Source organism: Pezoporus wallicus, unplaced genomic scaffold, assembly GCF_028554395.1.
Source record: "Pezoporus wallicus isolate ANWC-B61680 ecotype Strahan unplaced genomic scaffold, APGP_CSIRO_Pwel_v1 contig_3952, whole genome shotgun sequence".
NCBI classification, from domain to species: Eukaryota; Metazoa; Chordata; class Aves; order Psittaciformes; family Psittacidae; genus Pezoporus; species Pezoporus wallicus.
The window spans coordinates 5,949,915-5,964,132 of NW_026635034.1; the positions used below are offsets into that span (position 1 = coordinate 5,949,915).

At 39.2% G+C, this 14,218-nt stretch overlaps 1 protein-coding gene across 6 annotated transcripts in view; it reads right to left on the bottom strand.

The window, feature by feature from the left end:
* Positions 1–14,218, bottom strand: part of ADAMTSL3 (ADAMTS like 3) — a 180,202-nt gene that overhangs the window by 38,221 nt on the left and 127,763 nt on the right. For all 6 annotated transcript variants that reach the window (XR_008975027.1, XM_057429785.1, XM_057429861.1 and 3 more), the window contains exons 13-16: positions 10,720–10,924; positions 9,715–9,862; positions 8,212–8,296; positions 1,931–2,217 (exon numbers count right to left, since the gene is read on the bottom strand). Coding sequence is in view for 5 of the 6 variants with exons in the window: in XM_057429785.1 (XP_057285768.1) it covers positions 1,931–2,217; positions 8,212–8,296; positions 9,715–9,862; positions 10,720–10,924 (725 nt within the window). In the remaining variant the exon portion in view is untranslated. The remainder of the gene's footprint in view (positions 1–1,930; positions 2,218–8,211; positions 8,297–9,714; positions 9,863–10,719; positions 10,925–14,218) is intronic.

Sequence of the window (14,218 nt, forward strand, 5' to 3'; positions counted from 1 at the left end):
CTGCTACCTAACTAGCATAACAGCACAGGGACTTCTGAAGCTGTTAATTGATAAAATATCCTGACAACTTCCCACATTTCCCAGGAGCATCAAGTAAGGAAAATGTCTAGACATAGTACCAGTGATACCACAGAAGTCTCAAGAAGACAAACATATTTTCTTTTAAACTTCTTTAAACAGATCATTTCTATTGCATATCAAATGGTTAGATTACTAAGAACACCTATAGGACCACTCTGGGTCAGGCAACCTCACAAATTCATGAAAGGACCAGAAGTGAACAACAGAACTCACATTCAGCTCCCTCAGCAACAAAGTAAGCTGAATGTGCTTGTCAGTCATTTTGAAGTTCCTTCATGCTGACAAATGAACCTACCGTCTTCAGTACAGGCTCCTTGAATTAACTGTCAGCTTGCACACCAAGGTCAGGTTTTATGTGAATGGTTTTGCACAGACAAACTCACATGTGAGGGTGTAGTAATGCAAACATGCACATGTGAAATTGTAGGCACAATTTCATCCTAATCATTTCAGCCTAAATGTCTGCTTTTGTCCTCAAAATTCAAAAACTTTGGAGTTTCAGAACACCGGTGACAAAGATATTGGCTAAAAAGCCAGTTAAAGTGGATTAAAAAGATGGCAATGAAATAATTGTACATTACACAAAACAGTTGAGATATGAAAAAGAGAACTACAAATTTAGTACTAATGTAAGCCTTGTTTCTGCTTTTGAGTACAATTTCCTGATTTCTAAACATAATTCCCTCATTAAAAACAAGAAACACAGACACTCAGTCACAACAGCTATTGCTATCACCACACGCTTATGCACATATACTTGGACTATATATACTAGGATTCCATTTTACCAGTCCTAGTGCCCACTGAAGGTAGGGGAGGGAATGGGATGCATCAGCTTTTCTGATAACATGTGCTAGTATCCTATGGATCAACCCCATCAATAAGCAGCAGTAGTAGATGATAAAGGAGGCACTTATCAGTCACTTACCATGCTGCTGGTAGCATTCTAGGGCATCCCTCCTTATGTCTGTCTTCAAGGTTTGAACTGAAGATTAGTACAAAGGAGGCTGCATTCTGTGAGCCCTAGACCGGCTCTCTGCTTCCAATTGTTTCTGTTCTCCCTTTTTCTACATTTTTTGTTTCTTCTATGGGTACAACTGTCTTCACTTCTCACTGATGTCATCAGTCCTGCCATATATAGGTGTGTTCACAATTCCACTGCCTCCACTTAACACTTCATAACTCACTTAGTTCAGTCTTGAACTCACTTGTTCAGTCCCAAAGTATGGTATGTAGTAGCAACACCAACAACCTTGTCTAGTAACATGTACTTAGGATGACAGGGATATTCGATTACATCCAAAAAGGAATGTGCCTAACTACTTGCAGACAGATATATGGCACAAAGTTCCTATACAGTGATGTACTGTACTAAGACCTAAACAAACTTCTGCTTGATCTTCATGCTGGTCAGGCTGAAAGCAAGTCTCCCTAATTACAACTTTGTATCCCTACTGTGCTGTAGAAAATGGTAGCATTTCAGAAGATAAAGAATAATTAACATGGGAATAAACCTATATATTTTTGGTTCCTAGAAACATGCTGGTATCACCAACTGCCTTGCAGCCCATAACTCCTTCAGCAACAAGGTTAAAGCAAATTGCTATATCAACACCTTCTTGCACCTTAGCCAACCAAATAAAGTTGGTGTTTGAATACAGATTATAAAGAAAATGAAGTAGTTTGAAAGACTCTATGGATAACCTAGAAATAATTTAAAACTTGGAGCTGCATATTTTCCTACAGATCTACATAGCTAGAAGCCAATGAAACCAACAGAAGCCCCATCAATGTCAAACAATGTCAAATTCTTACAACTCAGGATAAACAAACAATCGAACAAAGGTACCTCCAAGACATGTGGCTGAACAAGGAGTAAAACCAATGTATTCCCAATCATAAATCACACTGCCATCTTCAGCATGTGAAAAATCAGGTGCATAGGGGACAGGATCACTGTCACAGGATGCCTGGTGGCAGACTCGTTCTGTTGGTGGTTTCACATCTTCACATTCCTCCTCAGGCAGGTCAACCTCAGTCTGAGTAAACGCAAGAAGAATTCGGCACTTCACCTCTCGCACCTGTATGCCACTGCCACACGTGGCACTGCATGGGGACCAGGGCTCAGGAATAAACCTGCAAAGAATCACAGTAGAAACCTTGTAATTTTATTCCATATAATTGTGTCTGTGTGTGCACAGTTAAAATATACTAAAACATAAATGTATGTCTATACACAAAGAAGACAATACCTAATATATTTATTCTTTTTTTAACTCCTTCAGTGGAAAAGGAAAAAAGAGAGAAACTCCATGAAGACATATCTATATGATATAAAATAGCTCCCCAGGTATACAGACTGAGGCGTATGCCAAAAGTATGTTTGCAGTTTGCTTAAATCTGAGAAAGATCATCACCTTATGTCATACTAATAATCAGCAATCGAAGAGAACAAAAGCACCTTCCAAAGCCAGCTATCTCCAGTGCACACCACCACAGGCTGCTGTTCAGATTTCATCTTGTAAGAAGCCTCTCATCTTCAATAAAGAAGTCTAACTGGCTCTGTCTCTAATCCATCATTTTTATTAGAAAGCATTTATGCTCCTGATGAACTATAATAAAAATTCTACAGATCATGGAATTTACTGAATAAAAGAAGGTTTTAGTCTGTAATATTCTCTCACTTCAAGGGTAACATTAATATCTGATAGTAATTTTCAAAATGACACTAGAGCCAAGGGGCTGAATTTCATTAATGAAGTCATCCTGTGTGGCTCTGGGGTACTATTTATAAGAAATCAAATACAGAGTATCATAAGGCATTTTCTCAAAAGGTTGCAGTTGCTCTTTATTATACGTACAAATGCAGATGATGATCAAAACACAAACAGGAGATACAGGAGGATATATTTGATCAACGCTAAAAACATTTGGAAGGAAAAATCCAACTTAGGATCCAAAGATTTTCTCCTTATCTTTGACTAAGAATCACCTTTCTCTTTACTGCAGGAAAGCTGCCCTTACAAATACAGGAACACTTGTGTGAGACAAAAATCAGAATTTATGCTCTGCATACACAGAAAGAATCAAAAAATGTCAACTCAGTGTGGTTGATTCTGTAGACAGTTTATCATCTTGAGCCAATAACTTCTTGCCAATATATACAGAGAAAGAATCAAATAGAAGAAAGGAGAACAGATGAGTGGGTAACACACAAGGATACTCTAAGTAAGTCCTCAGGGTAGTCACCCAAGATGTGCTTGGGACATAGCCCAGGACAGACTGTCTCCTCTGGAAAAAACTATTCCCATTCCCAATAAAGGTTACAAGGTAACTGGTTATTCTTTCAGGAGCTGTTGATGAAATACCTTTACAAGTCTACTATGAAGATAAAGATGTCAAATCCAGTCACTTAAAAGTTTCCTTTCCTGTTCAGAGCCTCAAAATTTTAGAGCTCACTGGTCCATGACAGACCTCAGTAAAGGGGGCAGTGTCCCCAGCTCCTCCTGAAACCAAGGAAAACTGTGCAAAAAAAGTGTAAGTCCATTTGTAGTTATGTACCTAATTGGAAAAATAAAACTGATGGACATTTATAGTCGAAAAGAGTTGGTCGGTGCTCTGACCACACGTTAACAGCTGACAGCCTGAAAGCAAATAACTTTTTTGGTAAAAGCATGACAGCAGCATACCAGAAATTAATGCTAGTTTTGTGTACTGTTAGTTGAGTGCATTAAGGCATTCCAAAAATAATGTATGATGCTTTCTTTTGAAATGCTGTATAAATGAAAGGAAATTTTGAACCACAGCAATCCTTTCATTCAGCAACCAATTGATTTATAAAGAAACTCAGAAAGTTCTAAGCATTTTTTCTATGACTTATAGCAAGCCTATATTATAATTGAGGTTTTCCTGTTGAATATTAGTGTCTGGTATTTTTCAGCAAAGTGCAAAGTAAAAAACCACCCCAAATACTTTTTATTTTACCTTGGCATTTGCTAAATCAATCACATGACTATTTAGTTCTTAAAATCCTAAATTATAGAACCTTTCAAAAGACAACAATGTTAAAGTCACACTTTAAGTTTCTTCAACAGAAGTCAACAGAGATTGCTAATACAAATTCAGAGCAAGGAACTGAGCACAACCAAAGCCTGTGACAGATCATTAAAGCAAACTCCATTAGCCACAGAAGTGATATATTTTTTACTCAGTGGCATTCACAGCATACATGCTAATACTCTCTCATGCTAATAGTTTGGACACGATACTTCCCTAAAGTAAATTCATTCTGCCTTTGATGGGCATACACTCAGAGTGTGCTCATCCCTTGCACCTCATTGGGAATATATTATGGTATGACAGGATGGTGGTAGCTCTCCAAAATTGTCTGAGATCTGTAACTAAGTTTATAAATGAGAATCCTGATTAAAAAAAAAGGAAAATAATGGAAAAATACAAATCCAAGCCGGCACAACTTTTCAATCATCTGCACAGGTATAAATGATGTACACACTACAGATACATTGGAGAATATGTCCATGCTGCAGCGTTATCAGTCTTACACTAATGGAAATGTGCATTCACCTGGCACACTCTGAAAAAGCCAGTGTAAGCTGACCTGGAAAATGAAGCAGTGACCTAAAGTACTGATGATAAAACTGGTACAGAACAGCCCAGTCCAACCAAATCAAATCTGAACTGAAAACTTAACTCAGTGAAGCCTTCTGTATCTTTCTAAAGACTTGAAAAACATGCTGTCTCTTAATATTATTTTTTCATTTTATTTTCCTCATGCCTGCAGTTCTTGCTTGCAGTTAAGACAGGAAACGCCTAAATCCTGGGGAAAAAAAAAAAAAAAAGGCCACTCTTGTGATATTTCTAGCCCAACCCTACTGTGCCAAGGGGCCTGGATAAGAGTGTGCAGAAGCATCAAAAATGCTGGCTGCTTACGGGAGTAGAACTTCCATGATGCTGGCATCCTACCCGTTCCTGAAGCACCACCCTTGCCCATTCTAAGCAGAGTTGCACGGCCAGGTTTTATTACCCATGAGTGTAATATGTTGGACAAAATCATCAGTCCACTTTCAGAGAGGAACCTGTGAAAAATGTCTATCACCAAAGGCACAGTGGGGACATTTATGTGAAAAAGAGCCAAACACAATGAGCAGGAGCCTTTATAAGAGACACTTCATTTCACATTCAGTGAATGCAGCTCCACAAACCTAGTGATTAACTTTTAGCTCAGGCTGCTGAAAAAAAAAACACATCAGCTTTTGAAAGCACTTTAGTTTTGCCCTAAACCATGAGAAGGTAAGGCAGCTGAAGTGCCTATTTCTTTAACTTACGATTAATAAAAAGGATGCAAAAACCTTGCTGCAGCTTCTCTGAGAATCCCACTGTAACTAAGAAGGCTCGAGGGAAGAACATTTAAAATAATGATTGGTATCAACTGTCATCACATTCCACAACTGAAAACTAAAAAGGTCAGACCTACATTTTTCTTGGCCTCAGTTTAAGGGCAGTCATTTTTTATTTTGCTAATAATAAAAAAAAAAAAAAAGAGAAGCTTTTGAATGTTCCCCCTCTCTGTAAATTCAGGACACCAGCCGTGGTAGACCACAGCGGCAGAAGTATTTATCTTCCACAAGCTACTTTTGGCATATCCATCATTTGTGGGTTCTAAAACACAGCTGCATTTATTCTCTCATTCATTATCAACTAAAATATCGCACAAAAACATAGAAAGACAGTTGTAATAAAAGGATGGACTAGAAGCTGAGACTTCATATTGTGGTTAAAGTTTGGACGACAAGAGAATAGCTAAAATTAAAAGCAATGGCATTTTACCAAGGAACTCAAAAGCCCCCCGGCTAGGCAGAGGTGGGCCATGAGTTATCACTGTGCCATGTGTAAATTACAGAAAACAAAGTTAAACACTTTCAAACCAGAGGGAAATCTTGTTATAATTTATTCTGGGAGAAGTTACAACCTATTGTTACAATTTCTTTTTAAATGCTAAACCCTGACCCAAAAATCTCACTCCAGCTGGAAAAGACCACAGCAGTTAGAGCACAAGATTCAAAGCATCTATTGAGAAACTGCTCAGATTGCAAAGCATTGTCTACATGACCAACAGGCAATACACAAAATGGAATGAAGTCAGTTGTTTCTCATTTCTCCTTACATGACAGCTTTCTTAGAAGAATAAATTAAGAGCAGGTGACACCAGAAGACAGGTAAAAAGAAACCGATGGGGAACCTGGCTTCAGCATTAGAGCTGCGTCCCAGGAGGGCCCAGAGCGCCCAGACTAGGAAATCACAGCACCTCAGCAACACCTCGGTAAAGAGGAGGATGGCAGAGAAAAGTCATCAGCAACAAGGGCAGGGAGAAATCTTTTAGACTTAGTGAACGTGCTTCTGGAAAATGGGAAGAAAGACTCCTAGGACAGATGAGGATTGTGAATGAAAGATTAAGAAAATCTAGGTCTCCAGAGCAAGTGAAGAAGAAGAAAGATTGAGGAAACTGCAAAACTGCACAGCTGTGACAGGACATGCACTGAGCACTCGAACACATGGCTGCATTCACACTGTGAGGCTGCAGTGGAATACATCGGTCATGTCTAGGAAGGCATGAATAACCGCTTTCTTTGTGAGGATGAGGTACAAGGGAACCCATTACACAGTTTCCGGCTCGGCTCTATTATATTCTAAATATACTCTGACTTAGCATGCTGTGTCCCTGCCAGTCCTCCCTGCTTGTTCTGTCAGACTGCTGCTGAAGGATCCTAAAAACCTCAAGACAACATCAGTTTACAGCTGTCATAGCATGATTTCAAAATGCCAGAGAACTTTTTCTTTATATCTTCATGCTGAATCCTCTTTAGGAGTGGCCTCATATACCTTCATTCTGATATGCTGAATTCAACAGGCACATTTGGTTGCATCACCCCCTTTGATTATCACACTACTTTTATATCTTTGCTACTACCCTGCTTGAATTCAGGGCCACCAATTTGGAGAGTGAAATAACTGCTCACAGTAGGTTGACACTTGACTTGAGAGGCTAGAGCAGTGAAAAGTTTAAAGCACAGTCACCTAACAAACACCTGTTTGGCAAGAGGTTTCTTCTGTGAGTCAGTGCAGGTGTAAAGATTTTATTACTCATGATCACACCTGCTGGTGCAAGTGTGCCAAAAATCAGGACTAGCAAGATGGAGGAAGAAAAATAAGTTTTTGGGCATGCTCTGCTCTCAGAGCAATAATAAATCCAAAGGAACTTCAGTAAGCTCATCTAAATGATTTTAAACTAATATTACTACAAATGATTGCAGAATTTGGCAAAGCACAACAAGCACAAACACAAAGCAAAACACATTTTACTGCTAAAAATCTCTCATGAAAGCCTTACAGAAAGTTACTACTTTCTAGAAAGTTATATACTATATATTGAATTCAGAAGATACATATATCCATGAACATACACAGCGGATATAAGCAATTGTGTGGATGCCCTAACATACAAGGGACAGGAACAAGTGCAGGTGGATTTAAATAATGTTTTCATCCTCAGGACTTAAATATTGTGAGGCTTACCCTCATCAGCTTTTAAGGGAACTCACAAAATCCAGATGTTATTTCACACATACTCACGTGTAAAGTATCACAATTTACCCCTGTAGATTCAGCTAAGCTCAGAGATCAGCAGGCTTTTCTCACTTTTTTTATGCATGGGGCTCACCCCCCAAGGAAATGCTGGCAACCCTACAAAGCACCTCTTAGTTTTTAATACAGCCACTACATTCTTGAGGTGACTGCAACGGCTGGGATAGAACTGAATTTATTTAACTTAAATCTGCTGAAATGCTTCCACATGCATTAATTAGGCTAAAGTAATATCCCTTTGCATTGCTTGAATGGTACAGGAACACTATAATAGAGCAGCTCTGCGTCATCCAGAACAGGATCTCCAAAAGCAAAGCTACTGAGATTCAAAACTAGGAATAGCTCACAACACAGCCCATCACCCAAGGAAGGCCAACTGTCAAAGCAAACTGCATAGCAGCAGTTGTTCCAGATGATCTGCAAAATGTGCCGGAAATGTTTCTTCGATGTAAAAGACAATGTACTTACGTTGGCTCTTCTGAGACTTTTATGGTCTCTTCCATTTCATGTGCCTGTTTAAACCACGGCAATTTTGCTTCCACTGGAGTTTTTTCTGGGAGAGAGGAAAAAAAAAAAAAAAAAAATCAACACAACAAAAACATTCAGTAATTCCTCCAAAATCAAAACAATATGCAGAAGTTAGCAGCATTCACCTTAGCACTTCACACTTTACATTGCCTACTGATCTGAGGCTTTTGAATATGTACTGGACAATAAAACATAACATAGGAGAAAATTCCCACATGATGTTTGAGCTCCATTTTGACACCCCTCTTTACTGAGAGGGTACGACTGATTCAATTTCCATTCATGTTTAATCTTTCACTTCCTTCCCACACCTTCCCCAAATGCAGACTGAAGCGTATATCTCAGTATAATGGCTTATCGTCAGAATTTAAGTTTATAGTTGAAAGAAGCCAGGGCATAGCAAACACACATTGCGTTCCAGGCAGACTGCTTCATTAGAAAATATTGACCGAATATTTTTTTCCGGAGTTAGGCAGTTATCCCAAACCTGGACATTAATTTTAAAAACAACACTAGTTTCTTTTATCTGTCTAAGCATCCTACACTTCTGTAATGCTTTTTCTAGGAGTACTGTAAGCCAAATGAGGATCTGTGCCTCCAAATTTCAGTAAAACCCCAGAAGAAGGTTCTTAAATATTCAGAGCTGGTTTCTACTTCATGGCTTAACCCTGAATAGTTTTCTGCTTGAAGAATTCTTTAGAGTTTGAAAACATCCTGAAATAGGGTTGTCTACAGATAGCTTTCACTTTTTCTATGTAAATCTCTATGGTCAGCTGTGAAGGTCTGAAGTACAGCCTTTCAAAGAAAAACTGTAAGAATAGAAGTAGAACCCACTAAAATGGCCCAGAGGGACACAAATCAGCAAGTGACAAGATACAGTGGTTTCCACCACCACCCCCCTTTTGTTTTCTCCTTTTCGTTTTCCCACCTACTGTTGTATGCCTTACCAAGTCTTTTAGAGAATATTTATCAACTTGCATCATTGTTAAAGGCCTTTTAAATATGCAGATATGGAGAACAGAGAAGGAAACCAGTTTGATTAACTTAATGAAATGAGAGTCCCCCTGAGAATGTGGACAAATTTAACAAGATGCAAATAAGCAAGATCCCAAGTGATACATATGGAGTATCATTCCCATTTTAAGTATTATTGAGCATCTCCCCCTCCCCATGTTGGACTCATTAATTCTGGTCTGACCAGGCTGTATAGATTTAGTTAGCATGTTCACCTCATGACAGTCTGGCCACATCATCAGCAAAAAATATTAGCAGGGCATTTTTCCTAGCACCAATAATTAAAATGCTTGTTTCTGCCAAGTCTGAAATAAGTCCTAGTAAATTCCAGGTATTTCTTCTGGCATTTCTGAAAAAGGTTACCAGGGGCTTTTAATTCTCCTAACAAAAATGTAAAACAATAACAGACCCAGACAAAATTCCAGTTACCTTTTGGCTTGTAACATGGTATTGGCACGATGCACTCTTCTTTTATGTGGAGTTTAAGTTGTGGATTACAACCACCGACGTGCTGCCCGCGGTGGTCAATGCACAGCACTACTCGGTAGCGCAAGCCTCGGCCACAGGTCACTGTGCACTGCAGGAGACAATGCAATCACCTCATACTGTTTCTTTTTCATTATGTTTACTAATACTGTTAAAAAGCAAGTTAGAAGTTCTGATGATGTGTTCACTAAAGTTTTTCCACAATCAGTGAGGTATGAGATGTATGAATTTGCCCCTGCATTGCTGGGTGAATAAAGAAAAGGTTGATGATGGAAAAAATGTCTCAAGTTTTGGGAATGCAAGTGATTTCTTGGGGTTCTGTAAAGCTTATCTGATTGGCAACAGTCTGAAACAGAGGCGGCTATGTACTGAGAATATGCTCTTTCACAGTGGTCATTTTCAGTTAAAGATGGGTCAGATGTGCTGCAAGAACAGTTTCTTCACTACATGTTAGTGATGTCATTTGGATGGACTAAGAAATTGTAGAAGTGTTGAGCTATCTGACTGTATCAGATAACTACAGCCAAGACAAGTTGGCTTTATATTCTTGTTACTATAATGAAAGGTAATGCTGGAAAATCACCCTTGCAGACTTGTCAGCCCCTAGACAGACATGCCTTTAGCTATTATATGCAGTGAAATATTACATTTATCAAGAACTGAGAGGCAAACGACCTGACTGCAAAGGAGCCTGACCTCTGGCTCTCATCCCTCCTCTGTGTAAAGCAGGCATAAATAATTCTATATAGATTTTTCTCCACACAGACATATTAACATTTTGATTATCTGGCCAAATTACTTAGAGCAAGCTTCTCCTAGTAAGTCCTATGAATTATGCTTGCAGGGCTGCCTTTTTCTAATAGCCCTGTGCTCACAAATGCATGCTAACAAAACTAGAGGCTTGCTTTAGAAAACAAAAATAAAGGTCCAGTTTATTTTTCAACTTACCTGAGACCACTCCATTGCCACCCATTTAGGACAGTCAAACAAATTGCAGGTTTGAATGACTTTGGGCTTAGGGGCATACATGCATTTCCATTCTTCCACTTGCAGTATCTCTCCATGAATGGTCTCCTCTACACACACAAAACTTCTTCTCTGAATACCACCTCCACAGGACACTGAACATGCAGTCCAAGGGTTATGTTCCCACCTGGAAGAAGAACTCGGATATATTAAAAATAAGGCTATTTTTTATTCCACTAAAATTCAGTGGAATAAAAGTGCAAAATACTGAATTCAACATCAGCGTCATTAATAGCCAATGACAGTTTGGTTGCTGTTTTCTTACCATACACTGAATAAAAATACATCAAATTACATAACTACCTTGCCCTATTCCAGATTTAAATTAGTTTGCAAATCGAGAAGAAAAACAGAACTACAAATTTAAGTATACTTAACAGAATAACTAAAAATCTTATTCTCATACATGAGTTAAAGACACTAAATATACTGAGTTTGAGTACTGGAATGATTTTACTTGCAAATAGTCTAAATACTCTAAACAGAATATTTTTTCAGCTAATTTACATGGTCTCACACTCCTATTACCATTGTCAGAGACAATCATACGTAATTGAGATTGTATGAAGTCCACAGACAAAGACAGATCTGGCTGTGCTGACTGAGGGTGCTACTGCCCAGGTTCTCATCACTGCCCACATCATGCAGGCTACCCTAAAAAAAAAATCTCTTAATGCAAGAGCTTTTCTGAGCACTCTAATACTTGCTTTGGGTAAACCCAGCCATTTCATGTCAAACTGTCTTCATCCCTAAGGACAGTGAGCAAATTAAATTGTGACAGCTACCATTTGGCTGATCACCATTGCAGTTCTGCAACAGTTTTCCACCCTCATTAAAATGCTGTTGAATGGCTTTGTATTCACACTTTCCAACTTGCTTCAAGCAAAAGGCAGCTGCTCATCCATTTCAGCTGCTTTGGATAACCTAGCTGGTTGCTCCTGAAGCAGGGCTATGCACAGATTAAGGAAAGTCCACACAGCCCTGTCAACCAGCAGAGCTGTGGGCTAGCAGCCTCCAACAGAGGGATGATGAACAACCTGCTGGGAGGGAATGCCTTCAGAATGGACATCTATCCACAATCTTAGACCTAACCACAATAAAGATGGCAATTGCTACACCATCTGAAGCGAGAATTACATGTCAGTTTTCAGGTTACAAACTCTGTTTCATTTATCTCCTGGTCTTAGCATGAATGTACATTTAAGCGATCACTTATCAACAAAAACTAACTTCAATAATGTCCTGCTATTGTCATGTTTAAAGGTAACAAGCTCCTATCATAGCATTTGTCTATAGATTCCACTGACCCCCACACAATTTTTCCTCACCCTTCACCTACTATCTCTTGCTTCTTTCCCACCACCCACCCAAACCAAAGCAAAGCCCTGTGAAATGCTCCAGTCCTGCGGCACATCTTTTGGTTCATCAACGTCTTAGTTTAAAACTTATTCCTATCACAACTGCAGGGGCTCAGAAAGGACCATGAAAAAAATTACATGCATTATGAACAATGGACTTGTCAAGTACTTCAGTATCCCACCAAAATCAATTCATCAAGAGTAATTTAGCTATCATAAAGTCATAATCTCAAAGTAGATGAAGCAAAGGCCTATGAATCAAAAATAAGTTTAAGTGACTACTACCCACATTCTATGATCCCACAGGTAAATCAAGGACACTTCCTATTTTACACAATTCATTAAACTGCCTACAAAAACATATTAATCATGCTTAAGCTCAACAAACGAATGAGTGTAAAACATAGAGCAAACCATGAAACATTAGCCATGGAGCATATACTCAAAAACATTTAGAACAAAGCTGGATGTCCCCATAAGATACCATACCACAAGTACAAGATACATTTCAAGAGCAACAGTTACACTTCTCTGACTTAAAAGAGCTACCATTGTCAACTCATTTTCCTCAAAAAAAGTCAGAAACTGCAGAATAATTAACTGCTCAATGAATTAGCAGCTCATGGATTTATATATATAAGGCTCACTGTGCTATATGTAATGCTAGCCTTGCAAGTGTTTATAGCATGAAGTTTTATAGTTGTTTTTCTTTATCTCATCAGTTTCGAACACACTCCAGATCCCATACTCCCATAAGCATTCTCAAGATGGAGTGAGGTCCATGGCTACTGGGGAAAAGGGGGGTCTTGGGCAAGCAGTCAAGGAGATTCTTTCCAGAACCCACAGCTGTCAAGGGATCCTCAACAGTCCAACAAGTCTGAAATAAATGGAGGCATTCCAAAAGCTTTAAAAGAAAATTTTCATCCTGGGAAATTTTCCTATTTATTTCAAAAGAATTCTCCATCTGTAAAAATATTTCAGTGGGGCATTTACAACTTTAGCCACAGGAGAACTCTTTCAAGATCTTGTGGTGTGCACCATGACTTTCCCACAGCTTCCTCGTGTGAATGGGAAAGTAGTGGTAAACACCACAGGACTGCAAAGCAGCCCTCCACATGGCCCTTGTGTTATGTAGGTGGTGTGATGTATGACTGCTGGTCAAGTGAAGGAGCCTGTACAGTTTTGCTCAAGCACATCTACAGCACTTTGGTTTTCCGCCTGCTTTGCAAGAACACTCTTGGATTAGCGTACAAGAAACAGGTAAGAAAAGGCAAAAAGAAAAGGTGGGAAAAGCTCCAGCAGAACTGGCACAGGCTAATGCATTGCAGTTACTTGACAGGCACAGAGAAAATACATCCTGCTACACTGAAGCAAGACCTGCATCTGTGCTGGACCAGATTCACCTCATGATGCAGGAATACAAAGTGCCTGTTTCAACTGCTGCTTTCTTTCAGAAATTCCAGTAAGAAAGAGTGCTTTTTTATCTTGTGCTTCTTTATGTGCCCTCCCAGTGTAATACAGCCCTTTTCCTCTCTCTCCTTCCCCCGGCACCAACTCTGTGCCCTACTTGGCAACCTGCTATCATACAGTTCTTACTCCTGAGCATCACCCAGGAAGACCATGATACCTTCTGACAGGACACACTGAGGTGTCAAAATGAGGTGGGCCTTTGTCTGCATTTCTCAGTGTTTGAAATAAGAGAACCTGCCCACAGCTTTACTGCACACAATCTATCTCACCACAGTGTCATGCAAACATGCTGAGCACGGTAAAGCACAAAAAGGGGGATTAAATTTCTCTTTCAACTGGCCTCCAAGCCCTGAACAGTTCCGAAGATGAAATACTCATGTAAATAAATTATGCTGAGTTCCAGAGGAGACCTTAAGTGCAAAGGAATTGGCAGAAAAAATGGAAGGGGAGAGACACAGAACATAATCATCAAACTTTACAGGATAAAGCTGTGACAGAAAAAAATCCTGACTGTATGTAGGAAAGCCAAAGTACATCACAGGACAGCAGATCCACAACGAGCATAAATTGCTACAGAAATAAACTATGACATT